Below are 26,598 nucleotides of genomic sequence, written 5' to 3'. Positions count from 1 at the left end.
AAATATTACTCCCCAAAAACTCAATGTCTCAAGTTACCCAGTAAATCACCTACCTTAAACCTATTATGTTTAAAAAAAACAACAACAACAAAAAAAACAGTTTTAGTAGCCATCCATGGTTTAAGAGACAAATCCAAAGAGCACTTAAACTAGATTTAATGCACAGTAGTCGTCTAGAGATACAGATTCCTCTGGACTAGCCCCTTACCCCATTTGACAGGACTTTGACTCACTATGAAGAGTGAGGCTGAAGGAAGCCACAAACTATAGCAAGAGACCAGAGGAATTCCAACTGCTGTAAACAGGAGAGCCCAGGGAGCCTTTCCGTTGTGGCCAGAGTTTATAATGTAGCATGCCGAAGATCAATGAATCAACATGGTTTTCTTTGCATGCAAAGTTTGAACACAGGTAATAAGAAAGGAAATGGAAGGCAGATTGAGGCTTGCTGTTCATTCACTGAAAACTTTCCCAATTCAGATGTAAGTCATACTGTGTATTACACAATACCCCTCCACGCCTGGTAAGGATCCCAGGCTAAAAAGAGAAACCATACAAGAACATACAAAGTTCATTTCTACAGAATGCCCACCCTCCCGCTAACCACAGCCCCTGCCCTATCCCAAGTACACTGATCCTAACTGGGATAAGGTCTAGGGGAGATGAAACACTGCAGTGTTCTGTACTAGACAGGTGAAAAGTGAACCTAAATGCCTCCTACCAAGGGCAGTTCTTTGTTACTGTGGGTCTCAGGAAGTGGTGAGAAGAGAAAGTAAAAGGGAGTTTCTTATATTTTCCTTGGGGAATCTTACAAAGTATTTTTTCAAACATACTTTACTCCTAAAATCTAGTGGCTTTAGAGGCTAAAAGCAGCAGCTTAGTAGACAACAGAATGCATTATAAATGATAAAACACAAGATTTTTTGGGTTTTGGTCTTAGAAGCCTCACATGAAGATAGAGCTACTTATATCATCAACTCACCTAACGATAAGTAATGCTGTAAAATACCATTTTCTCTCTACAGGTTTCCTTTTGTGATGCTCTTCCCAGGTTTCACAGACCACCATTAGAAGAAGTGTTCCAAAATCCCTCCCTATTCCTTACCTTTCCTATGAATTTTAGTCCTGTAACTTTCAAGCTCCTAGTAGAGCTAAACAAGCAAAGCAAATGGGTTCTCTGCAATCCTATCTTTACTACAGGGCTCTCCCCAACTTTGCTGTCTTTTGCAATGTTATCACCATAATCTCATTAACAAAGTCTCAGAACAGGATTAAAAGCCTCGTCTTTACTTCCCCAAACCCAGTATATGGGTCTACTGAAAGCTTATCCATTCTTCCCTTCCAAGCTCTTCAGCTACCACCCCAGCACCAAACATTTTCTCCTTCCAGAACATTTCTAACAAGTGCACGCTCAGACCTTTGCCATAACCCTTAAGTGGTAATACCACCTTTATCATTTCACACTCACCAACCAGTGCCATATATCGCCACTCCAATTGTCAAACATATTCTCCTAGATGATGTTTAGAGCTCCCCACAAATTACCAATTAAAGTTCCTTCCAAGTCCTCTGCAGCTTAGTTCTCTACCCTGCCTTTCCAGCTTTATCTCTTCCTCCTCGTTCATGACAAATGCTTAATAGACAGTCTAATTAGACTATTGGATCTCTCCTGAACACTGATTTGGACTTTTCTAATTTGACATAGTTTGCATGCTGCTCTTTTTAGACTACCTTCTCCTGCATTCCACTTTTGAAAATCTTTCTATTTCCCAATGCCACTTCATAAAGTTTTCTGATAGCCCCAGGCAGAAGAGATCTCCTCCCCAGTGTTCCACCATCCTCAGGGATCTCAGCACTACACAACTTTGGAGAGTAAATACATGTTTTTCTTTCCTTAAGGGCAGGAACTGAACTTCTCTTTGTATTCCCCTAGAGCCAGCACCACACTGCTTTATACACACACAGCAGACAATCCACAAATACATGCAACGTAAATAATAAATAAATCTCTCAAAGTTCATAGTGGCACCAGTAAGCCAATGCTGCATTAACTGTATCTTCATTCCACTAGATCCTCAACAAACACCCATAAGGCAGTTAAGGGCCAATAATTCCTAATTTATATAGAAATTCAAGATGCAAGGAGGTTACTATTTATGCATAGAACATTCTTCTGAGTATAACTTAGCCTGTAAAAGTTCAGTAACTAATTCCATGTCACATTGTTGACTGTGGTATGTTTCTATGGAAATCATACTTCTCTTGCTGGACTCTCCTTCCAGCATACTTCAGGATACCTCTAAAACCTGACTCCATCACAACAATCTTCTAGAGATGAGAAAATGTACAACACTTTCCCTACAACAGAAGCGTGAGAGAATTTTCTCTGCCCCGCAAGTTGTCAACATATGCTGAAATCTAAAGTACAGAATGATAAATTCTGCCTCTTCCTTTAAAATTTACTAGGCTTTGAAGCAGCAGGTATGAAAACCTCCAATACAAACCATCAATACAAACATGTATTGATTGCCATATACCTAGAAAGAAAGTAATCAGCCCATTACACTGCCCTGAGAGAAGAACACATTTCCAAGATACTATGAAAGTGGCTGACAGCCAGCTGGAGATAAATCCCCATCCCCAATCAGTGTCTCCTTTGTTTCAAGCCTGGAGTAGGCAACTACAGCCTGTGGGCAACTGCCATCTTGTGATCTACTTTTGTAAATAAAGCTTTATTGAAATACAACTACGCCTATTCCTTTATATTGTCTATAACTGTGTCTACAAAGACTAAAGAGGATAGTTTTACAAAACCACTTGACTGCCTAAAATACTTACTCTACAGACCTTCATAGAAAAGGTTTACCAACTCATTTTAGACTGTACAAAATTATACCTCTTTCCCCAGCAACATCATGTTTTAAAAATTCATCTTTAGGAAATAAGGATAAAGTGCAAACAAGAGTGTTCATACTGAAGCAACACTCCTCTTAAAAGAAAAGAGATGGCAACAGCCTCCATGTCCACAAACCAAGGACCTATTACATAAATTATGGTACAGTGATTTACTAGAAACCTGTTAAAAATTATGATGGATATCTAGATTTATAGACATAAAAAGGTATCTAGGACAGGGATGAGTAAAATTTAAAACGCAAGTCAGATATCCATAATCCTTTTATGCAGCTAATACCTATCCCTATGTTTGCATGCACACCCAAATGAAGTAATAAAGAAATGACTAAAAAGATGTTAATAAAATGTTTCCTTGGTGGCAGCTTTTCAGATACCTTTGTTGTTTACTTAATCAGATCCACACAAATGACTATGTATCCTTTACACAAAGGATGTTTAAAAAAAAAAAAAAAGTTTAAGTATAAAGATTAAAATCAAGGGGGTGCCTGGGTGGCTCAGTGGGTTAAAGCCTCTGCCTTCCCCACAGGTCATGATCCCAGGGTCCTGGGATCAAGCTCCACATTTGGCTCTCTGCTCAGCGGGGAGGCTGCTTCCTCCTCTCTCTCTGCCTGCTTCTCTGCCTACTTGTGATCTGTCTGTCAAATAAATAAAAAATAAATTCTTAAAAAAAAAATTAAAATCAAAGCGCAAAGTTTACATTCCACATTTTATAAAGTACTAGGGTTTGGGTTTGGGATTTTGTTTTTGTTTGTTTGTTTTTAATCTTTCAGTTTGGGCAGGCTTCTGGTTTTGGTGTTGCTGTCTTAATTTTTCATTTTTCTTTGTTTTAAAGACAAAAATACTCTTAGGCTTACTAATAACCTGCACATCTAGGCACTGGCATTCCCACTATATATGACAACCTCAGTTTTGGATGGAAAAAGTCCCCTGCAAAAGGATGCATGAGTTAGGAAGAAGAAGAGAGGTTAACAGAATAGTCCCCTGAATGGAAATGTATTAATTCAATCAGTGTCTTGCTTCTGGGTTACCATAAAAAGGTTCATAAAGTACCCAAAAGCCACGTAAGATTTTAGAATTATGCTGCTCAGTGGCTGATTCTCAGTGAAGAGTAAGAAAGGAGAGATTTTTTCTCCATCTTCATTTTCCTCAACAAAAGTAAGCTTCTGCAATATTGGCACATGTATTTTTTAAACTGGTAATGAAAAAGGCCAAGGATGTACATGACACAAGTATTAAGAACCGGGTAGTACCACTGACAAAGAGATGCTAAGTTAACAGTGCATAGTCTTAAAAGCTAACCACAAGAACAGAGGGCAAAATTGCTAGTAACAACCAACTCAGCTCAGCCTCTCTCTATACCATATGATCCAGGCATGAGTACGAAGCCCCACTTTGTAAGTTAAATAACTGAGGTTTAGAGAGGTTATAGAACTTTTCCAAAGTCACACGAAGGAAATTGAAAAGCAGAAAAATCTGCCTCGAAAGTCTGGACTTTTCCCACCATACCAGATAATGAAACAGAAATTACATATCTAATGATGTACTAGATAAAATCCCAGTATAAATTTAACAAGTTAGAACATTTGAAATTCCTAGTTTATAAAGGTATTACAGAATGACCACATCAATTAATTTGCTTTACATAATTTATTTAAAATCGTGTTTTCTGCATGATTTTCTGAGTTAAATATATCCATATTCTCCACCCTCACATTTACACATATATGATATGCGTAATATTTTTACAAATATGCTATATCATTATATAAAGCACAAAAAGTTTTTAATATTTTCATCCTTAAGTAGAACCTGGATGTGTTTGTAGACACGGTCTCCAGTTAGGCAGAAAACTGTGACTTTTTTTTTTAATGACTTTTCCCACAGCAAAATTATTTCAATGCTATGGATTAAACAAAATCGGGGCCCTGAAAATTAATATGTGAAAGCTGTACAATAACATAACCTTTTTTTTTATATTGGCATTAACCTACACTATTTTTCTCTTATGTAAGAGGCATATATTCTCTTTTAAAATTATTCAGAGATTAGATTTTCCTGTGAGTTCCCCATAATTGCACCTCCACACTCAGGATAAATAAAACCCTTAAGTCCAAAATAGGGAAGCTGAGGAGGGTGGGAGTATCACGCTTTGATTTTCTGATCAGTCAGTCCGTGGATTTCTGGTAAAGGCCTAAAAGACAGGACTCGGTCTGTACCCCTTTCCATCTAGAGCACCTTTGATTTTTGTCAGCTTTATATATTGATTTTCCTATAAAATTTAATTTGAAAGAAAAATCCTAGCAGATTCTACAATGATAGAGGTTTTTTTTGTTTTTTGTTTTGTTTTCTTTTCTTTTCTTTTTTAGTCAATGGCTTGAGTTACAGATGGATAATGAATGAGACAGAAGAAAAAGCAAAGACTTTGGAGTTAATTTTGTTGGGTACAGATTTTAGATTGTTATTTCCTCAACTGTAAAATAAAAATATGTGTACCTGTCCTGAACGCATTTTAATAACTGAATGAGATAGCATGGGTACCAAGTCTAGTACACTGTGTGAGCTAAGAGATAGCAGTGAAGTTATTAGTTTTTAATCCTCATTCTTTTACTCTTAGTAACAGGTGAAAATAAACGCTAAGCCAAATATTTATTTTAGATCTGAAGATGCAGTACATTCAAAGTAGGATTGGCTAAAAGAAACTAGATGTTAAGCAAAATAACAATGTTAATCAAAGGTCATCTATAACAATATTAAAGTACTACACAGGAGAACACAATTACCTTTGATAAAACATAATCCAGGATTAAAAAGCACTAAAAGAAGCACATTTTGCTCAACAAATAGTTCTCAAGCCCTTAGCTACACTGAAAGCATTGTGCATGACTAGAAATGAAGATGAAATATTGCACAATACCCATGTATGTAGCTTGCTACTATTCTGTTTAATTCCGAGAGGTATAAACACAACTGGCTTTCCTGTGATCTTAATTCCATGAATACCAGGGAATATTCAAAAAGCCAGGTATACAGGCTGGGGTCTTAACCTTGAAGTTAATCAAACTTCAAGTTCTACTACCAAATGCTAATGATAATGAGTATAATAAGGCAGGAAGCTTCCACTCAGGCACATGATCAGAACTGATGATACGAAAGTATACAGAACTCAGGAGAATTTGCCAGCTTTGCCTCCAGTCTACAGTTAGCCGTAACTGACATCACAGAAATAACAGCAACATCTGACATCGACGAAGGCCAACCTGGTGAGAATTGTGCAGAGTGGCGAAAATGCAAGACTAATGGATGACACAAGAGGATTCTCAACCCAAAAAAAAATTTAAAAAAGAAAGAAGGAAAAAAGAAAAACTGTCCTTCAATTCCTCATCTCTCCATTCCTTTAAACGAAGAAATTAAAACATTTTATTTAAATTTACCTCATTGTTCCCCCAAATTTAAGCCTCCCAGGGCAAGCTGAAAGAAAGGGATCTAATAGTTTACTCAATACCTACTTGGTACCAAAGCTTCACATGTGTTCTCATTTCATCTTCCTGACAGAGTCTCAAGCTAACTGTTCTTTTTCCCATTTTGGAATTGAAGAAAATAAAGGCTAGAGTTAAAGTGACTTATCCAAGGTTCCAAGACTAATAAATTGCAATATTTGAATCTGAACTCAGGTCCCATCTTTTAATTCCCTCCGCTCTGCCCTGGCGAGTTCTACAATACCAAACACTAACACTGGGTCCAATGGGAACAGAAAAATGCTGAGACAACAAATATTGTTATTAACAAAATTTGATTCTTAGGGGGAAAAAAATCCTAAACCAACTTTAATTTTTTTTATTAGGGAGACATAATATTGTACTAATTCTACTCTTTCCCCCTTGGATTATGAGGGAAATTTTTAGTTAATCAAATTGGATAAGTTTGAAAAAACTACAACATCCTTTTTATAATCAAAAACTACTCTCATGAATGGGATAACAACTGTATTTTTGGATACTCTAAGTGTACATGACAAATTTTTTCTTTCTCAATTTGGCACTGTTAAGGAGTTTTTGTACTATTTAAGATAAAGAATTAATTTTGAAACTGGCAATAAGGGGGAAAAATTCTAGCACAAAGTAAGTTTAATAGTCTTCTGAAAACTGTACTTTAGAATCTGGAACTAAAAACAAAAATCACAAGAAAATTCCCAATATCAGTTTACTAAATCCAACAAAGTAAAAAAAAAATAATACTTCTTCTTAATGCAAGTATTTTTTAGGACATAAGGTAAAATACCTAATCAATTTTGTAAACTTTGAAGTGCCCCATCCATACAAATCATGACTTTTGTTATAGAGTTGACTGCTTGTGGGTTTAAGACCTCCTATGAACAATGTGAATGAATCTGTTTATAAAGAATAACCCATTATACAGATAGCACTAATCTGATTAAACACAGGAAGTCTATCTTGACAAAATCATCACTTTACAGAAATATATAAACCATGTACTCCAAACACTCTAACTGGACACATAGATCCACCCATGGTTTACTCTGCATACTATATTCTTAGATTAAATTTCTATTATATAACAATTTAAAAAATTAACTTACCAAGAGAAAACCACCTTAGTTCAACAACTCTATAAGTTTGGTTTTCTTTTCTTTTTTTTTTTTTTCTGGTTACCTATTTGGCAGTTATCAAAGTATATGTGCACATATACACAGAAGCACATACAAAACTCCATATATGTATATATACGCATTATTGAGGAGAAAATGATACATCAAAAGCCATGGAAACAGAGTAAGTATTAAGGTTCGAAAGTGAAAAGAAACAGAAAGACAATTCAAAATTAGGATTCAAACTACTGTGGTACCTTTACTTAGGTAAGCCCAAGAAAATCTGTATTTCTCCTACTCATTGGGAAAAAATTGGGCACATGAATATTTTATGAAGTCACAATGCAAAATCAGAAGGCTATTCCACACACACGTGCTTTAATCTGTTATAAATTAACTGGAGTCCGATAAATCATGAAGCAATCCTGAGTGTTATATGTAACATGCACAATTACAACTGAAGTCAAATCATACACACCCTCAGTTAACTGTAAGCCTAAAACCACTGGAATAGCGAATGAGAAGGCTGGAGTTTCCCCTGGAGAGGGTCTGGGATGGGAGAAAATCTACAAAATGGATATATCTGAATCAACTGCAAAACCCGAAAATGTCCTAAAACCCTGAAGATGTTCGAGTGGTTTCACAACAAAGTCCCTTTACAAGATCCACAGCCCAGACGACTTGCATCTTTTAAACCGTCCCGATTTAAAATCACACTGGAAACCTCTGCCTGCAATTGAATTAGAATGGTTCAGTGTACCCCTTCTAAACGCCAAGGGGGAAAAAAAAACAAGCACCACACTTAAGTTTGTTTTGTTTTAAACTAGACCTTCTGCATTCCAAAACTGTATCCCTCTGACTGATATAAACCGTTATTACAGAGAAATGGTTAATAAAAAAAAAATTTTTTTAAGGAAACCAAACCATCCACTGAAAGGAATGAGGGAGTAGTAATGGTAACATACAGTACCATGAGCTGCAGTGGCCTCCCAGTCAGTGGTGCAAGGTTAACAGATCACTCTTGGCCTTCAGGCAGACAGCAAAACACAGCCTGGGGGAGGGGGGGGTAGGAGGGTGGGGGGGGAGGGGGACAGGGACCAAGGTCGGGGGAGGGGGCTCTCACTCGGATAGTTTACACAAGAAGTCAGCTTAGCTCCTTGCAGGCGCATTCCTCCTCTCTATCTCCCAACCTCTTTGCGTGTGTCTTGTCATATTTTCTTCAGCTGTTAATTGTCCAGACGGCAAGACTTTAACAGCCACAGTTTAGGAAAAAGCGAAACCCTTCTAAGTGACCATCACAGCAAATCAGCTTCACGCTGGTGGGTAAAATTTTCCAAGGGAAGTGCTCTTCTGATAGTTCCTGAGTCTCTAAGTCACCCCCCCACCCCCACCCGCCGCCACACACACTCCCCTAGAGGGCTAAAGGCACTGTGGCAATAAAACATTCATGCGACTTGGAATTTTAACACAATGCCATTTCCCTAGTTTAACCTGAAAGGAATGCACTAGTCACAACAGACTACATCATCCTGCCATTAAACCCTGCCAAGGAACCGCTTTTTTGGCCTTGCCGGGCCAGCTTTGACGGGAAAGCAGTACACAGACCCACACACTGAGCACAGAGGGGCCACCTCTGCTTCCTCAGCTTAGGCCAGCAACACCCTGCTCTTGAACATGACCCTTGACCCTTCGCATTGTGACCGGCTTGTGATGCATGTGTCACTCTGGAACTTATGCAGAGCCACCACTGACTGCGCAGGCCATTTGCTGCTCCTTCTCCACAGGACTTGGGAGGATGCCAAAAGTTCTTATTATTACTGCTACCACTGAAACTCTTAGGTTTAAGTGTGGGGATGCTTTCTTCCTGTGTCCCTGAGTGGTCTGCTTTTCTCTTTCCTTTGTTTGGTCAGGACTTTTTAAAAAACAAACTTTGCATTTGCATTCATAATTAGGTTATAATTACCGACAAAATGGTTTGCTTTGGGGACTACTTATCAAAGCTGCCAGGTCTTTCGCATTTAAGTGACATTTAATTTAGATTTACAAAATACAAAAACAGAAATAATTCTGATTTCTCCTGAGAATCTTAGAGAAAAACTCAAAGGTGTTAAATTCTAAAAACATCTTAACCATTTCATGTGGCTAAGGTACTATCACAAAACAAATAACAAATTAGATTTTAAAAACCCTTAGATTTATAGATGTATTGGTTTATTACTTGTGCAGAGACTTCTGCCTTCCAGGGACCATAACTGACAGAACAAGAAGCAAAGAAAAATTTTCTACCACAAATGAAAAATTTAAATAACATTAAAAGTTTAAAAATGGGGGCGTCTGGGTGGCTCAGTGGGTTAAGCCTCTGCCTTCAGTTCAGGTCTTGATCAGAGGGTCCTGGGATGGAGCCCCCATGGGGCTCTCTGCACAGCGGGGAGGCTGCCTCCCCCTCTTTCTCTTCTGGCCTCTCTGCCTACTTGTGATCTCTCTCTGTGTCAAATAAATAAATAAAATATTTTTTAAAAAAGTTTTAAAATATTTTAATTAATTTCTAACTCTGCTGTGAAGCCAATTTGGTCCTTTATAACCAATCACACCACAACAGTATTTTTATTTTAGAAGTTGCAAGATACCATAATCCTGCCCCCCCAAATCCCTTTTTCCTTCATCCTCAACTTCTCTTCCACTACTAAAGTACCTTCCTGATTTTTTTTTACTTTTGTGATTATTCATTTTTCCCTTTTTTTGATCATTAACTATTTTCACATGGGGTACTTTCACTTTCAACATTGCCCTATTATTTCGTCTTTATTACTCTTTTCTGCTGTAGCCACAAGTAGGTCTGAAAAGCAGCAAGTCTCTCCTTCTTGCCCTTGACCCTGAACTACAGCCAGGTGAGCAGTGAATTATCCCTATAAAAGGCAAAAGGTGTTCTGGCTTTAATCTCCTAGAGTGAGGCCATGTGCCCTTCTCAGTAGCAAATGAAGAACATCTTACTTCATCTAAGAGAACAATCTAAAATACAAAATGATGATCTCTAAGCAAGTTAACATGCACATACAAAATAAAACCAAACTGTCTTCTTTAGCGTCATTTTTGTCTCCTTAGTAGTTGGAATTAGTCTTAAGCCCTAGTTAAAAGATTTATTTCTTTTTCTTTCCTTTAAACAGACATTATCAGGCCTTGAAAAGTCATTCTAATCCCTTCACTTTAGCCAAGCCGTGCTAATTCTAGATAGGAGGACAGCAATTAACTTTTAAAAAGGGGGGTAGGGGCGCCTGGGTGGCTCAGTGGATTAAGCCACTGCCTTCAGCTCAGGTTATGATCCCAGGGTCCTGGGATCGAGCCTGGCATCGGGCTCTCTGCTCTGTGGGGATCCTGCTTCTTCCTCTCTCTCTGCCTGCTGCTCTCCGACTTGTGATCTCTGTCTGTCAAATAAATAAATAAAATAAATCTTTAAAAAAAAGGGGGGGATTGTTTTACTTGGGGGACAGAGGGTGGGAGATCAACCCAACAAAGAAGCAAAGATTATCAGAAACTTTGCTAAATATTTCCATTTCAAAATGTAAATGATGAAATCAAACTCATTTTAATTATATTAAAACACAGCAATAAAGACGATTTTTCAAGTTATCTGACTTATCAATGTATATTCAAATTCTAAATTATTATATTTTTTGGGAAACCCAGTAAAATTGGACAGCACCAAGTCAAGACATGAGATTAAAATTACAAAAGACAATTTCTATCTAAATCCAGACATACTTTTTTTTTCTTCTTTTGCTTCTACCTAATTAATCAAGAGTGATCCCAAAGTATCTAGGATGAAGATCCAGAGAAAGAAAAAAGAGTGAAGGTCTGTGAACATGCAAGAGGCATGTTAAATCCTCTCAATTGTGATGAATTTCCTCTGAAGACTTCTGGAATTTTGAGCTATATCATTCAAAAAAGCAATAATCCATCTTATTCTATTTCTCAACAAATTGTCAACCAATTTTATAATGTGTTCACTGCTATGATACAGTGATGAATCACAATGAGGAAACCATAGCATAGTACAAATACCACCATGAAAAATATTTTATACGAAACTATATCAACAATATAGAACTTGCTAGAAAAGAAACTCATATCAGTAAGTTCACTGAAATGCAAGAAGTTGCAAAATCCAAGTTTTACAGAAACAGTAACTTATTTTGGCAGGCGTGTTTGAGATGATCAAATCTGTGATAACCATTTTCCCCTAACCAAAAAAAAGGCCTTAACTCTGTGAAATGGCATTTAGAAATACAAGTTTAAAAGTTTTGTAAGCTACCTTTTCATTTCTAGAAAGCAAAACAGGTGAGCTTTTTCTCACTGACTTCTATTACAAGCAGCATGAGCACACATACATTAACTCATTCTTCTCAACTTGGAGCCAAGGACTGACTGAATCAACCACCCCCTACCCCACACTCAGGCAGTTAACAGGCGCCAACCCTGAGTTAAGGCAAACCTCAGAGGCAAAGGGATGAAAAATAAAAGACATGTGGATTGAGGAGAGAAGGAAAAAAAAAGGAGATGGTGTGGGATGAAAGCAGAGAGAAAAGCAACAAGCAAAAAGGAGGCTGAGAGAGAAAGAGTGTAGGAATGTGCTGGGAGGAGTGACTTGGAAAGAAGCAGGGAACAGGAGAGAAAAGAAGAGGGCGCCTGAAGGAAGAAAGGGGATGGCTGGGGGAGAGCAGCAGAATAGGAGCCCCACAACAGCACAGTGGATCAAGCAGCTGGCCTGAGATGCTAATTCAGCGCTTTAACAAATCAATGCCACTTGAAAAGTACAATGCGAGCCCTCACTGGGTAGATGTCAGGGGACTGAGAAAATGCATTCTCAAGTATTTCACATTAAGAGGGAATAATGTGTTAATTTATAACTCTTCACCCTATACACTTGGATTATCTATCTGTGTCAGCGATTTGACTTCTTAAATTTATCAAAAACGCACGCAAAGGGAGGCAGCTTCAGCTTCACCACTGGGAAAAGGAGGTTTAGGGAAAGCCTGTCCTGGGTAGTACTGCCGTTCTTTTCACTTTCCTATCTGGGCTGAAGTACTTGCGGGGGTGGGGGGGGGGGGCATCGGAAAGAGAGATCTAGGGAGGAGAAGAACTCCTGGTTCAGTTACTAATGCAACCCCCCCCCCCCAAAAGGCTTTCTTGGCCTGTGGTTGATTGCATTAGGTACCATCCGTCAAAAATGACACAGAAGAGAAGGAATAACTTGAATCAGCAACCCGAGCTGCCATCATCAGAATTTACTTTACGGAAACTTACTTAAGTCTCTCAGCACACCCAGCAGAAGAGAAGCTGCTGACAATTGGATTGTAATTAAACAGTACTCTCACCATGCCACCCGAGTTCCATACACAGAGCTTATCAAAATAGGAAGGGAAGGGAGGGCTAAGCTTATTCTATTTGGTTAGCTTTGTGACAGGGAGGGGAGATGTTAATTGATAGTACATCCAACCCTAATGTTCCTTCCTTAAGAAAAATCTGTTTTTTCAAAACATCAAATTCTTAGAATTGTTGCCTAATTGTTCCTTAATGTAAATTTAGCTCACTCTTAATATAATGATAGCATCATTAGAGTGTTTCTGACCTGAGGGAGGGTAAAAGATTCTGTTGATATTTTTGTTGCCAAAATTAAAGCATTACCAGACTTAAGTTTTTAAGGTGCAAGGTCTGTCAACACACAAAAGCAAGTGTCTTGAAAGTGGGGAAATAAACAGAAGAGAGTAAGTTTCAAAAAAGTGTTTTAATTACAATCACTTCTTCAAAGATATGAAGGGGGAAAGTGGGTCTACATACGAAGAACACAAATGACTGGACTGTAACTGTTCTGAGTTTCACGTTAAGACTGTTCAAACTATAAAAAGCAGTATTTTAAACTGTTGGGTATTTTTATTTGCAACTAGTACAACTGCAACAGAAACAGACATTCTCCTTTTGAAGACATTCATATGTAAATAAATGCTGATGAATGGAAATGAGATGCTATACATGATGGGCAACGTTCAACATTTTGTTTAAAAAAAGGCGAAGTTACCTCACTCACTGAAGCTTGAATCTCTTTCCTCCTATAACTGGGCACAAAAGGAAATGAAAGACAATGATGGACCTTCTACCAGCTTCTATTGGCTAAACATCACGAACAGAGATTCTTATGACAGAAAACAAACATTCTTTCAATCTTATGTTCTGCATCTTTTTTTATGGCATAGCATTACACAGTCATTTTTTTTAATGCATACTTGATTAGAAACTGAAATTGTAAAAATAACCAGAATTTTCATGGCTGCACTAAGCCAACAAGTTAAAATGTCCAAAATAGTATCATTATTTAATGAGTGTTTTATTTCTTTCAGAGGAGATAATTAAAAAGGAATTTCCTAGGTCAAGACCATAGAATACACTACTTAACCTCTTCATAAAATCTTAGGAGACAGAATATATATCCTAGGCGGTATCTTTTCAATGGGAAAGAATCATACTGTATGCATTTCAAGGGCCTCTATGCCCTGAGAGTAGGATTTGTCCTATCCCTGGTTTTTGCATGAATTACCATTGCTGTCTGTCCCATCCAAGCTATCCCTGAGTAAACTATCCATTCTTAATCACTATTGGTACCATTAATCCCTGTCTCCCCTTTCCCCTCCCCCACCTCACTCACCTAAGGGGTTAAAAGACTTCAGTACATTTGTGACTTGTCAGTGACATATAATACCCGGGTCCTTCATGCAATCAACTTTTACTTGACATGTATTTGCTCATCACAGGACCCGCATTACTACTGGGAAAATGAAGAAAAACCTAAATTAACACTTGACATTCAATATGGTCAAGTCCTTAATTGGCTGGGCTTCCTGAGAAAGCAATTTTCTATTCCCCAAACTGTTCGCGTGTCATGTGTGGAGTGCAGCTCTTGGCCATCACCGCTGTCCCTCGCTCCCTCTAATGAGAGCAGATGAATTAGTGCTACGTGACACGATTTGAACAGGGCTTCCTTCTCCTCCCCTCCCCCCAATCTTTCTCCTACACCAGTGACAGCTGTGTGGCAAGGGAAAGAAAGAAAGAAATCCAAGAGCAAAGAATTCTGTAAAGGATGATCATTTTTTTAAATGAACCTTAAATGTCTTGTTGAAACTCCTGAACAACAGGGTCATTTAATTGTAGAGGTGGGGAAGGGGGCTGTTACTAAGATCAGGGGAATTATCTGGCTATGGTTGATTTGGGTTGTATTAACTTCCAGCATGTTTCTTCCATTGCTGGCTAGTTGCAGTATTAGATTGCACTGACCTAATTAAAATGGAATTTACATCCACTTAAAAAAGTTTTTTAAAGGTCTGGAGAATGGGTCAACTAAGGGGAAAAAAAAAGCATGAAATGATTATTATTCTAAGATAAACATACCTCTAAAAGAAAAGTCCTTTCAACAAACGCTTTAAATCATAAAGAACCTACAACACAACTGTCACCATATTTTGTTTTCAAATACTGTGCAGTGTCTGAGCTTAATGCCAACCATCCTATTTTAAATCATTTAGTTACCTTTGAGTGTTGAATTACTGCAACAAAATTAATTGAACACTGATTTCATTCTATTATTTTAGAGAGAGAGGGGGAATATATTCTGCTTTAAATGTGCTCATCAAGCTCAGTAAGAAACAACTGAATGAAAGCATTAAAGGGAAGGCAGGACAGAATCTGTTCTATTCAAAGATACTAAAAGGTAAATTTCGGGGATTTCTCTGAGTCTTCACTTACTCATTTGAAACCAAAGAGGAAGTAATTCTAAATGCCTCAATTGCTCAGCCAATCCGATTATGACCAAACAGAACCTGGGGAGGGATGAGTGGCAAAGTGGGGAAGTAGTTAGTCCAAAGCGCAGGCCTCAGTGAAGAGAATTAGTGAAGTCTCTAGCACCTTAGCATCTTGAATCTTTATTCATTTTTATTTAAATGAGACATAAAGCAAAGATGCTATCTATGTACTAGACATTATTACAAAACGGCACTGGTGTCATAAAAAATCAACGTAAACATGCCAAATACCAATTACTTCAAGAGTAGTTCCCCCTGCCTCAAACAACTAGCTTGATCATTTTTTAATCATCCCTCTATCATTCTGGATATAATATTTAAGTAAATTGTGAGGTAAATTTGCATACATAAAAATACAGGGAAACCCACTTTTGCACTATGTTTAAAGTAATTTCCACATTTTATTTATTTATTTATTTATGGAAAACAACATGAAAGGAAATGAAACTTCACATTTTTCTTAAACGCAATTCATAACATGATTTTAAGTACTGACCTACCAACAGAAGACTCACATAAGGAATCCTTTTGGGATAGCTTGGACTTTCAGATTTGCTGGAAAATTATTCACTTCACGCAATAAGAAAACTCTAAAAAATGAGTGTAATTCAGAAGTATTTTCATAGAAGTAAAACATACAACATGTACACACTCTGCGTGTTGTCCATCCTGTGGTCAAAGCACTGGTATTTTGAGTATTGTTAAGATCCCTTTTGAAAACACACCGAGACAGCTTGTGAATGGGCATTCTATCAGGTGTTTAAATGAAATAGAGAATTTGGTATTCTGGGAAAGTAGCTCAATCTAATACATCCAGTTAACTGCCAGAGTAGCATTATCATCACTGAGCAACAAAGGGCAGTGTATTCTGGCAACAGCGTTAGGGTGACCTTTGCAATGCTGACTAGTCCGTCAAGTTCTATCTCTGAGATACAAGGTATAGACAGGGATGGTTTATTAACTGAGTTAGGAACCAAAGACCAGGAGCCTCCAAAAGGGTAGGCATTTCACATTCAGGAAATGGGGAGTACCTTTCTCTAAGAAGAGAAGCAATGTGCCATGATCAGGCTGAACAGCCCCAAACTCTTTCCCGGAGCATTAGCATTCCATGTTGTAAGAAACTATTAGGAAAAAACACCAGCATCTTTTTCCTCCTAGGTACATTTTTAAATACTGCAATGAAAATCCAACTGTGAATTGGTAAAACGGGATCAATGACAAACTCATGAAATAAAGCTGAAAAAGAATGTTGACATCATTGCAGAGCTTTAAACAAAGTGTGATGAGTCCTGCTTTATTTGGGATAGTTTCCAACCACTGCTACTGGGATGGATCGGCAGAATTCAAGAGGACAGCAACAGTAGGTCAGAAAAATGACTCTGTACTGAACTGAGAAATTTCTTCAAGGATCACCTGTAGAAAATCAGCCTTTTTGATTCAAGAAAGGTACTTTTTGATTTCAGAAACTTAACTGTGACTATGGCAAAGTGACATGCTTAAACTTGATATTCTCTTAGGGATGAGCAGGCTTTGAAGCTCATAATAAACTTGAAATGGTTCTGTGGAATGCTAAGGCTTAATGTCGATGGTTGATGCCACTGTCATGCCTACACAAAACTATGTCAACCTGGAAATAACTGAATTAACAGCTTCAGGGTATTTAGAATGGAAGGCTTGGTTGCCCCCCCCCCCACTTTTTTTTTTTTTAAGAATTTGACTTTGAACCACAAAAAGAAGCTGCATTAAGTTTCCAACTTGTTTAGCACAGCTTAAATTTAAAATACTTATTTCAGTTTGGAAAGGCATAATGTTCGCCACCCACTTAGTTCATGTTACCTTCACATTATACCGTTCTCACAAAGTATAAACACAGCAGAGAGAGAAATAATTGCTTTAAAATAGACCTGTATATGGAACAATAAAATTAATATAAAGCACAAATGTTATTTTATAAAAATTAATAGCATCTAAAGGAGTATATTCTTCTTTTATTCTTCACCACCCTCTTCACTTCAGTGCTCCTCTCCCCTTGCATTAAAGATATTTTTATCTAATTCCCAGTTGAAAGGTTTGTGAAAGTGGTAGGTCACAGCTGTGTTGACGGTGAACTTGAACATGGCATACCAACATCATTCCCACACACTTACAGATGCTTCGTAACAAGCTGCACCAGTCACTTGATTTGAAATACCTGACTTATTATAAAACAAACTGTTAATCTCTGGTCTTTTCTCCAGCTCAGCTCTTCTCCACAGTTTGGGAAGCAAACCAGCAGCTTATTGTGTTTATACCAGGAATGACTGCCTTCTGATTGGCGTTCTGATACTGTCCAGTGATGCTGCTCAACAAGGCCCTAGACAGAACCTAGGCACACCTAGGCCCCACTGGCAGATCATTTTAACAAGATGTTCTTGTTTCCTGTTCCCACGAAAATCAATAACAGGATGACCTTCAATTTGAATTTCAAACCAATTAATTATCTGTTCTCTTGAAAATGTGGATATCTGATTTGCCTAGAGAATTTCAATTATGAACAGATTATATCTTTTAAAGAGCCCCTTCAAAAAATTTAAATAGACACTGAAAACTTCATCTTATACAATATAAATGATGTTTTCTTGAAGCTTGTGTAAAATATTGGCCTTGCCTGAATTAGGATGGGGAAGTTTTCCCCTTGTGGTCCATCTCCTTCTCATGACATCATAATCAATTGCCTGGTAAATTACAGCAATCCCACAAAGATTCGGGGCCAAGAATCACTGCTTAAAGGTGAGATGAAAAGCTTTTTATAGTGGAATTCAGCTTTTCATCTACATCAATGACTGACACAAATCATGGGATTCTTTTCAGAGTTTAGAAATCCCCCTTTCTTTCTCTTTAATTCTAAAATTCTTGCTTGTCCTACCTTTATTAAAATACTTTGGCCATTTTTTTGTTCTGGTCCCACATTTTTCTTTATATGTGGGTCATAAGGAGAAAAGCTATACATCAAAGCTATCAGCACCAGAAACATATTTACCAAACCCTTTTTTCAATTGTGAAAAAAAAAATGAAGAATTTGGTTCATCCCAGCGGGGAATTCCCAAGATGAATGATCACATGCAATGAAACTATTATCTCCATCCATTAAAATATTATCTGAAACAGAGGTTTCTATCTGGCAGCCAGTAGGCTGAATATAGCCTGCAGATGAGTTTTGTTTGGACCACACACTTTAAAAAATATTTGAAAATATTGCCAAGATTTAAAAATCAGGAGATTTCACATAAAAAAAAAATCTTGATTTCTGGCTTCTCATTAAAAAAAGAGGATCAGGAGGAAGAGGAAGAGGGGGAGGTAGAGGAGGAGGAGACCTCCCAATTTCATACCTGGTAACAATTGGCTTGAGCTGAAGAACCTACTGGTCTACCACAGACCCCACAAGACTCACTACACCTGTTTAATTGACCTTACCTCCACATGCCCTTTTAGGCAACTCTTGATCTTTAAAATGTTACACTACTCCAAAGACAGTTTATAGAGTTTGTGGAAGAAAAAGAGAAAGGTATCTAGGAATACATTTGAAAATACTTATTTCATGGGCTTAATGTAAGGCAATGGGTAGAATTTCATAACACAGTTGTTCAACAAAACACAAATGCAAAGCAAAGCAAAGTCATTTTCATAATTAAGATACTTTGAAAAGCAAATCCAAAACATTTACACTGGTTTTCAATCAACCACATTCTTCTCTGAAGCCCAGAAAAGATGTTCATGTCAAACTATTGTCCAGATCTACATACCCATTTTGTTCCTTCACATGTTAATACTTCTGCACCTCCCTTAAGTTGAAAACTGACCCTAATATGAAAGAGGAATATATCTTCAAGGTAAATTTTCTAAAAAGTCAACATGGAGGATACATGAATATTAGAGCAAATATTCATCTTTACTGGCTCCACATATATGACACAATATGACATTTACATATTTAAACTAAACACACATTATTGCAGGTTCATGAACTCCAAAGTCATGGCATATTTCTTTAGAAATGATTATTACCTAAAACCAGATGCTTATGACAAAGTCACCATGCATTCCTATTTGCTTTTTTCTTAACTGAAATGAAGTACAAAGAGAAAAATCTTTTATACTTTGCAATTTCCAATCAATCACAGCAACACAGTATTTCTATCTATTAGTGGACTTTACAAATCAGGAGCACCCTATTTTAGCAGGGGAAAGAAAGTACTTTTTCACTTTAACTATACTAACAGGCTATCTCTGATGTACTAAACAGTACAGATATGTTCTAAATATGCTATGAACAGTCATAATACAACTTCATAAAAAGAGCCAAATTTATATGAACTTCAGTACAGTGTTTTGAAATTATATTTCCTCATTGGCCCACTTTCTTTTTTTTTTTTTCTTTCTTTCTTTTTTTTTTTTTTTTTTTAATTTAGTTGAGAGAGAGAGAGAAGACAGGCAAGGGGAATGGGAATGGGAGAAGCAGGCTTCCCACAGAGCAGGGAGCCTGATGCAGGGCTCGATCCCAGACCCTGGGATCATAACTAGAGCCAAAGGCAGATGCCTAATGACTGACCACCCATGTGCCACCCCCCACATACTTTCTTGAAAGATTATTTTTAAGGTAGGTGTTTCCTTCCTAAGAGAGCAGCGTTCTTCTTCCATTTTCACCTTTAAAAAGTATAACCCGTGAATACATGCTAAATGTACATCACAATCAGACTTTAATCCCCAAATTCTCTTGATTCTGAAAAATTGAACTCTAAGTAAGCAGTTCACAAAATCATAATGATCACACTATATTCCTTAACTCCCAGTTGAAATAGGAAAACGGAAAATACTGTATATACGAGCTCCATAAATATAGTGTTAGGCCTGATATCTGAACAACAATATGAGAATTCCTTTTGGGAAGCATTTTTCCTTAATATCCATTATGCTTGAAATTTTAGCAATTAGAAGCAGACACCTGGAACTCAATTATTAATATACTGCTCCCCACCCCTTTTACACTTCTTTTGAAACCATCTCTTAAGGTACTTCTTAAAGAGATGATCCTATGGGACAGTACAAATATTCACATTATTTTTTTTTAAAATATCTTCATATAATCTAAACCTAAACTGATTCTCTTTGTTAAACATATTAGCTTTAGAAAATAAAATTAAAACCTCTCAATTGTAAAATGACAAAAAAACAGGAGTGCCTCGCTGGCTCAGTCAGTAGAGCATACAACTCTTGATCTCCGGATCATGAGTTCAAGCCCCACCGTGGACATGGAGATTACCCAGGAAAATACTAAAATCTAAAACGAAATAAAAAGATGGCAAAAAACTAAAACAAGAATACGAGGTAAAGTATAATTCATTACATTCATATTGACTGGTCAGCTATAACATTTTTGAAAGGAAATTTTATGAAAAAACAGTTAGTTCCCACCCATGATGAAGAAAGCTTTAAACTGGTCTCCACAAGGCAGCTGTAAATACATAAGGCAGTTCTAAAAGACTCCTGATTTTGTTACTTTGTTTGCACTTCATTGTTTTAATATGAAAAGTAAAGTATGAGGTAATGAGTGCTTAATACTATTTAACCTGTGTTCTATGGAGATTAAGGCACTGTGCTCACTTAACTCCTTCCTCTTCCTATAAAAGAAATCTAAAAATAAGCTGACATTGAGGCTCATGTCAGCATTCTGCATTTGTTTAGAAAAAACAAACAAACAAACAAACAAAAGAACAGGAATACTGGCATCTAAAAGAACAGTGGGTTATTAGAACACTCAGAAGGCTGGTTTGACTAGTTGGTTTACTGAGAAATTATTAAAAATAACTGTTTGCACAAGTTAAAATAACCAACTTCTCACTTTTACCAGAAGGGTGTTTTTAATATAATGAACATCCAAGCTTCTCTGACCATGAGAAAACCTGCAATATATTATACACGCATGAATGTGGCCCAGGATGCAGGATATGAGATGTGCTTGCTATCAACAGATTAACACTTCATTTTCATTATTCTAATCTCCCCACAGGCTGTGAACACTCTTTTTCTTATTTGAACAACAATGGTGCATGAAAAACCAAGCTGACAGGCAGGCGGGGTTCATTAAATGCGTAAGGCCTTTATTCCCATAACATGTCTCACCTGTATGAAGCCAGGGTTCGGGCTTCCAGGCTGGCTACTGAAACAAGCTCTCCCAGATGTTGACTTCTAACTCTACCCTCTCCCACTTAATTTATGATAAATGTCAAAAATAAAGGAAAAATGGAAAAATTCTTTCCCACAAGGACCTCTATTTAGTAGATAACAGAATTGGTAACATATTTTAAGATTTATTCAGTTCCATGATCACTTTCCTCAGTCGCTCAAGGAACAAAACAACCACAATAACAAAAAAGGGGCATGGAAGGGAAATTATGAGACATTTGAAGTTTGAGTCAAAGACTCTTATCTTGGTATCTCCATCCCAGCTTAGTTTTAGCTTCTGTGAGAACTATAGTTTGTCACTGATTGAAAATGTCAGTTCACAAAGTAAGAATCCAATCAAGCTACTTCCAAATGAATGACACTGAGCTTCACCAGAAAGCTATGCTCAAGGAACAGAAAAGCTACAAGGTGTAATGAATCATTATAATGAGCTTCCTAAAATGGGAGATTTCTTATAAGAGGGAGCCACCTACACACTCACTGCATTTGAGGCAACCATTAACAAATTCTCAACAGACCTAGAAATAAATCACCGAATTCCCACAACCAACCAATGGACAGGTATACACTTTCTGCATGTCTATGTACCCCATATAAATACATGGCCATGCAACAATATGAATTTTTAATATGTTCCATAGCAACACAGTAAGTCTTTTCACAAAGTCTAGAGAAGGCCTTGATTTTGGTTCTTTCTGGTACTCTAATTTTATACCTAAAAAAAGAAAGAATAAACGAAAAGCAATATTAGATAAAGCAGATTACTTAGCTGCCTTGAGTTAGGTTTTGACATGAGGTCCAACAAAGAGAATGTTTGCAGGCATTCTCACTCAAGGGACACTTTCATGAATATACTCAGTGTATAATTTTTCTCCCATACCTCACAAGTATCCTCCCAGTCATGTCACTGCCCTCTAGCACTGGTAGAGGGCACAGTAGTGGGTAGCTTTCTTTAACCTATGCCTGATGAGGTGCCCCAAAGAGCCATCCTAATGATTTAAGTCAATGAAATCCTTCTTGCTTAAATTTTAAAAGAAGAAAAATCAAACATTATTAAAACACTGCTAAGAGAGTTTCTCATTTTAATATTGGTTTTATTATTATGTTAAGTCACCTGAAAGTAATTATTTTTGGTGTGTAAAATATTCATTATCCTAAAATTTTCTTTTCAAACCCCTCAGTTCAGGCTCCCTGATCATCAAATATGGGTCCTGAAGAACCGTCTAGAGAAAAAACATCCACTGAAAAACACCTTAATAAAGCTGAAAAATTCATGACGGTCACACAAAAGCACAGCAGGTATAATACTGGAAGCTCTGTCTTTCCCATATATTCTATGGGAATCCCATATATTCTTTTTTAAATGTTTCAATTAACTCTTACTAACTGCAGTTTGTCTCAAAGAGTCACACCTTCCACCTACTGAAGGAAAACTTTACATTGTCTTCCTCCTCCTAAGGAAATCCTCTCTTGTACAGATACAAGTCTAACTGTACAAAATGATAAATTCAAGAATAACTTAAAAAAAAAAAAAGAAGAACAGAAAAGCAAAATCTCTTTTCAGTGAAGTAGATTCTTACACAGGCAAAGGATCAAATTGAGCTGCCTTTCAACACCTCTAAACAATAAGCCTGGGCCCCTGGTTACACGTTTTTATCATGCCCTTACTTACAGAAGAACCCTTACAAAGCAAAACTCGGGACAGTCTTCCTGTCAGCACTCACATGCTGAGGACCAGATCAGAGGGTGGCACCTCTTCTCCCTACCTCTGCCAGAATGATATACTGGCAAAGAAGTCATATTCAGTTACTGTTCCATTTCAGGTGCATGTCAATTCTTTATATTAGGGTAAAAAGAGCCAGTGAAAGTAAGGAGAAATTCATAAAAAGGGAGGTGAGGTGGAAGGAGAATAAACTGAGAAAGAAATTAGGTCTATGGGAAACGGAAATAGGAAAAAAGAACAGACTAACCATGTATTTAGATCATTAAGTAAATTGCTGGCAACCAAATAGAAATGAGACTTAAATCAACCCTTCCCCTTCAACAACACACAAACCCTAAAGACAGTAGCAAAACAACACTGCGGTCCAAAAATACTGAGTAAATAAGATGTCAGATATGCTCAAGAGAATAACTTCCTACTGTTCAAGATTATTTTCATTTTCTTAACAGGGAAAAATGAAAAACTGATGGGCTTAATTAAAGAAAAACAAAAGGATATTATTTCTCTGTTAAAGGATCAATTTTTTTTTAATTGGAATGATGATTAATAAGCTGAGAATCTGATTCCTAAGCTAGCCAGTTTGAGTAATACAGTGTTGTTCCACAAGCATTTCCATTAAGGAAGACTCTTGTGATGAAGAAATGATACAGCACTTTGTCTCTTCTCATCTCTGACTCTGTGGCATGAAATGCTACACAGAGTGTTTGAACAGAATGACACTGCACCCAGTCCTCATCCAAATGAAATCCAGGCATAAAATAAATTTTTCACCTTAGGGTTGGAATGTGTACCATGAAAGTTGCTGGGTTTCCTACAGAGAACGCAGAAATTGAAAAACAAACACCGCTTCTATTTTTTCCTATTTTCTAAACTTTCTTTTAAACCCAGGGAGAGAGAAAGCAATATAGGTCATGCTCAGGGAGATGTAGTTCGATGGGTGTCACAGTTCCAGGCATCATTTTTGGGATGTCATCTGCATATTAAAACTTTCTAAGAGCTTGAGTTGCTCAGAATGTTTTTTCCAACTTATTCTTCTTGCCTGCTTATTAGTTTACCTTGTATGAAAAAGTCCCCTCTTCCACACGGTGTTTTGCTTATATGTCCAGATATAAAGGCCGTTATTCCTGAATTACGCCTCTTTTCCTTTATTTCTCGAAAGCTTAGAAGTAGATGTCAAAGTTCCTTGAAAGGGTCTTTGACTCGCTTCCTCCCCCCTTTTCCCCATCCTTCAGTAGATGAAGATCACCAAGCAAAATGTGGAAGCCAGCTGCTTTTTGGGGACATAAAAATGGCATCAGCTTTGGCAGACAGAGGTGAGATCAATCATCTCCTACAATCCCCAAACAACCTTCTGACCAAGGCCTACAGAAGGGTGGTAATGTAGCAGCAAAAACATACTACGAAAAGTACAGAGAGGTACAAGAGGATTTTCATGTGGTAAAGAACTCATTCTATGCATATTAACAAACCAGGCTCCAGATCTCATGTGAAAGAAAGCTTGGAACCATTATATTCCATGTTCTGTGAACAATAACAAGCAGAGAGTCCCAGACAAAATTTCTCACTGAAAAAGTCAGCCCACGATTCATTCTGTTCTCCCTGCTACCACAAAGTTCCCTGGCAATATTCTGTGGACAAAAAGGAGTTAATTCTTAGAGGATGAAAACACTAGGATTCAAATTATGGACATGAGCTAAAGCAAATCCTAGTTTCTTCTTGAATTCCTTTTAATATATCTATTCTAAAAAAGAGGCCCACGTTGAGAAAATACCTCTTCGGCTTTACAGTCATTAGCTATTCATGTTTATAAGGAAAATCCTCTCAAAACCTTTGCAGATGGACATGGGTGGATGCTACTGTAACTTTCTTTAAGTACGCGTAATGCACATAAGGTGGGAAGGGAGAAGCACTAGAATTTTTGTTTTTCATGGAAGGGGAGGACGCCAGCTTCCTATCTGTAACGGTCTGTTCCTTTGGAATCAGCTCCCTGTGTCACAACGACCTGGCAGACTTGAATGCTTTCACTATCACTGGAGTCCTTGCAATCCTGCTTTGGCTGTGACCCATTCACTTTTGCCCCAACATCTCAGAGATGCCTTACTCAGCATCTAATTAGTTAGGGAGGATTTGCCGTGGCTCTTAACCCTGACACAGGAGTGGGAGGATGTGCTGCTGGGGTAGCCCAAATCTGTGCTGTCACTACATTAATCAGATTTCCATAAAGCCATGCATGAATAATTGGATTTATCACTGAACGTTAAGATACAGTCATAAATATAATTATAAAAAATACCTACAATTATAGATAAGGTATCTGCACCTTTAGGGATTTATTTTTCAACTGTGGTTACTTGACTCACCTTAGCACCAGACTTTGACAATTACACACAGAGGACCAGTTTGAAGCTTACAGAAATAAGAGAAAAACAATTTCAAAACGATCACCTACTATGTTCAAATTCATTTAGTGCATTGTGTCGAAAATAAACTTGAAATCTGCGTACAGGCTTTTAACATATACCATATACACATCTGAGAAAATGTTTATGCATGCTTCCCTTGCATTAATATGTACATAAATGCCATGTACAGGACCTCACTACTATCCCACTGCATTACAAATCAGACAGTACCTGTTAAGTGAAGCCTGCATGCTATCCACAGACTTACAAAGTACAGGCCAACACACAAGCACCTGTCTCTACTACAATCTATATTTTAACAATTACCCAAATATTCCTATTTTAGTGTTGCACCATCACAATGGATGTTAAGAATTACATCTGGATATAAGTCTATAGTTAAACTTCAAAATAAAACATATTATCATTCAAATTAGAGAAGGGAACTTAAATTGGAGGTAGCAGCCTAGTAATTCAACAGGCTGAAATTACATGCTTCCTAATATAAATATTTTCACATTAAGACCATAAGTTTGGTCAATTTAAGACATGATTACCAAAACACACCAACTGTAAGAAGGGGAGTAAAAAGGGAGGGAAAAGTACAGAAACCTAGGGATGGATGATGCCTGGCAATGAAAGTCATTTTCAAAGACCATTAACTATCAACTGCTTTACTCAGGGCTCTGATTAAATAAGAATATACATCCCATGTTAAAAGGGATGTCTACATGAGTGGGATAGAGTTTAGAATAAAAATGTACAAACAATAAAGAAGAATCAAACCACAATATACAATTAGGTATCTGACTTAAAAGAAAAGCTATATGTGCCTTTTAAACTGTTAGTGAATAAACATTTAAATTATTTGGGGGGGAGGTAGGA

The 26,598-nt window shown here is 37.3% G+C and overlaps 1 protein-coding gene across 8 annotated transcripts in view; it reads right to left on the bottom strand.

Annotated features, from left to right (window-relative positions):
- BNC2 (basonuclin zinc finger protein 2) overlaps positions 1-26,598 on the bottom strand; it is a 431,681-nt gene that overhangs the window by 267,873 nt on the left and 137,210 nt on the right. Inside the window, exon 1 of one of the 8 annotated variants that reach the window (XM_059143447.1) lies at positions 8,490-8,841. The exons of the other annotated variants lie outside the window; for them this stretch is intronic. Coding sequence (XP_058999430.1) covers positions 8,490-8,492 — 3 coding nt within the window. The 5' untranslated portion in view covers positions 8,493-8,841. Of the gene's footprint in view, positions 1-8,489; positions 8,842-26,598 lie in introns of those variants that run through there. 8 annotated transcript variants of the gene reach the window in all.

This window comes from Mustela lutreola, chromosome 12 (genome assembly GCF_030435805.1).
Source record: "Mustela lutreola isolate mMusLut2 chromosome 12, mMusLut2.pri, whole genome shotgun sequence".
NCBI lineage: Eukaryota > Metazoa > Chordata > Mammalia > Carnivora > Mustelidae > Mustela > Mustela lutreola.
Note: the sequence above shows the minus strand (reverse complement) of the source record. Positions and strands in the feature narration are given on the sequence as shown.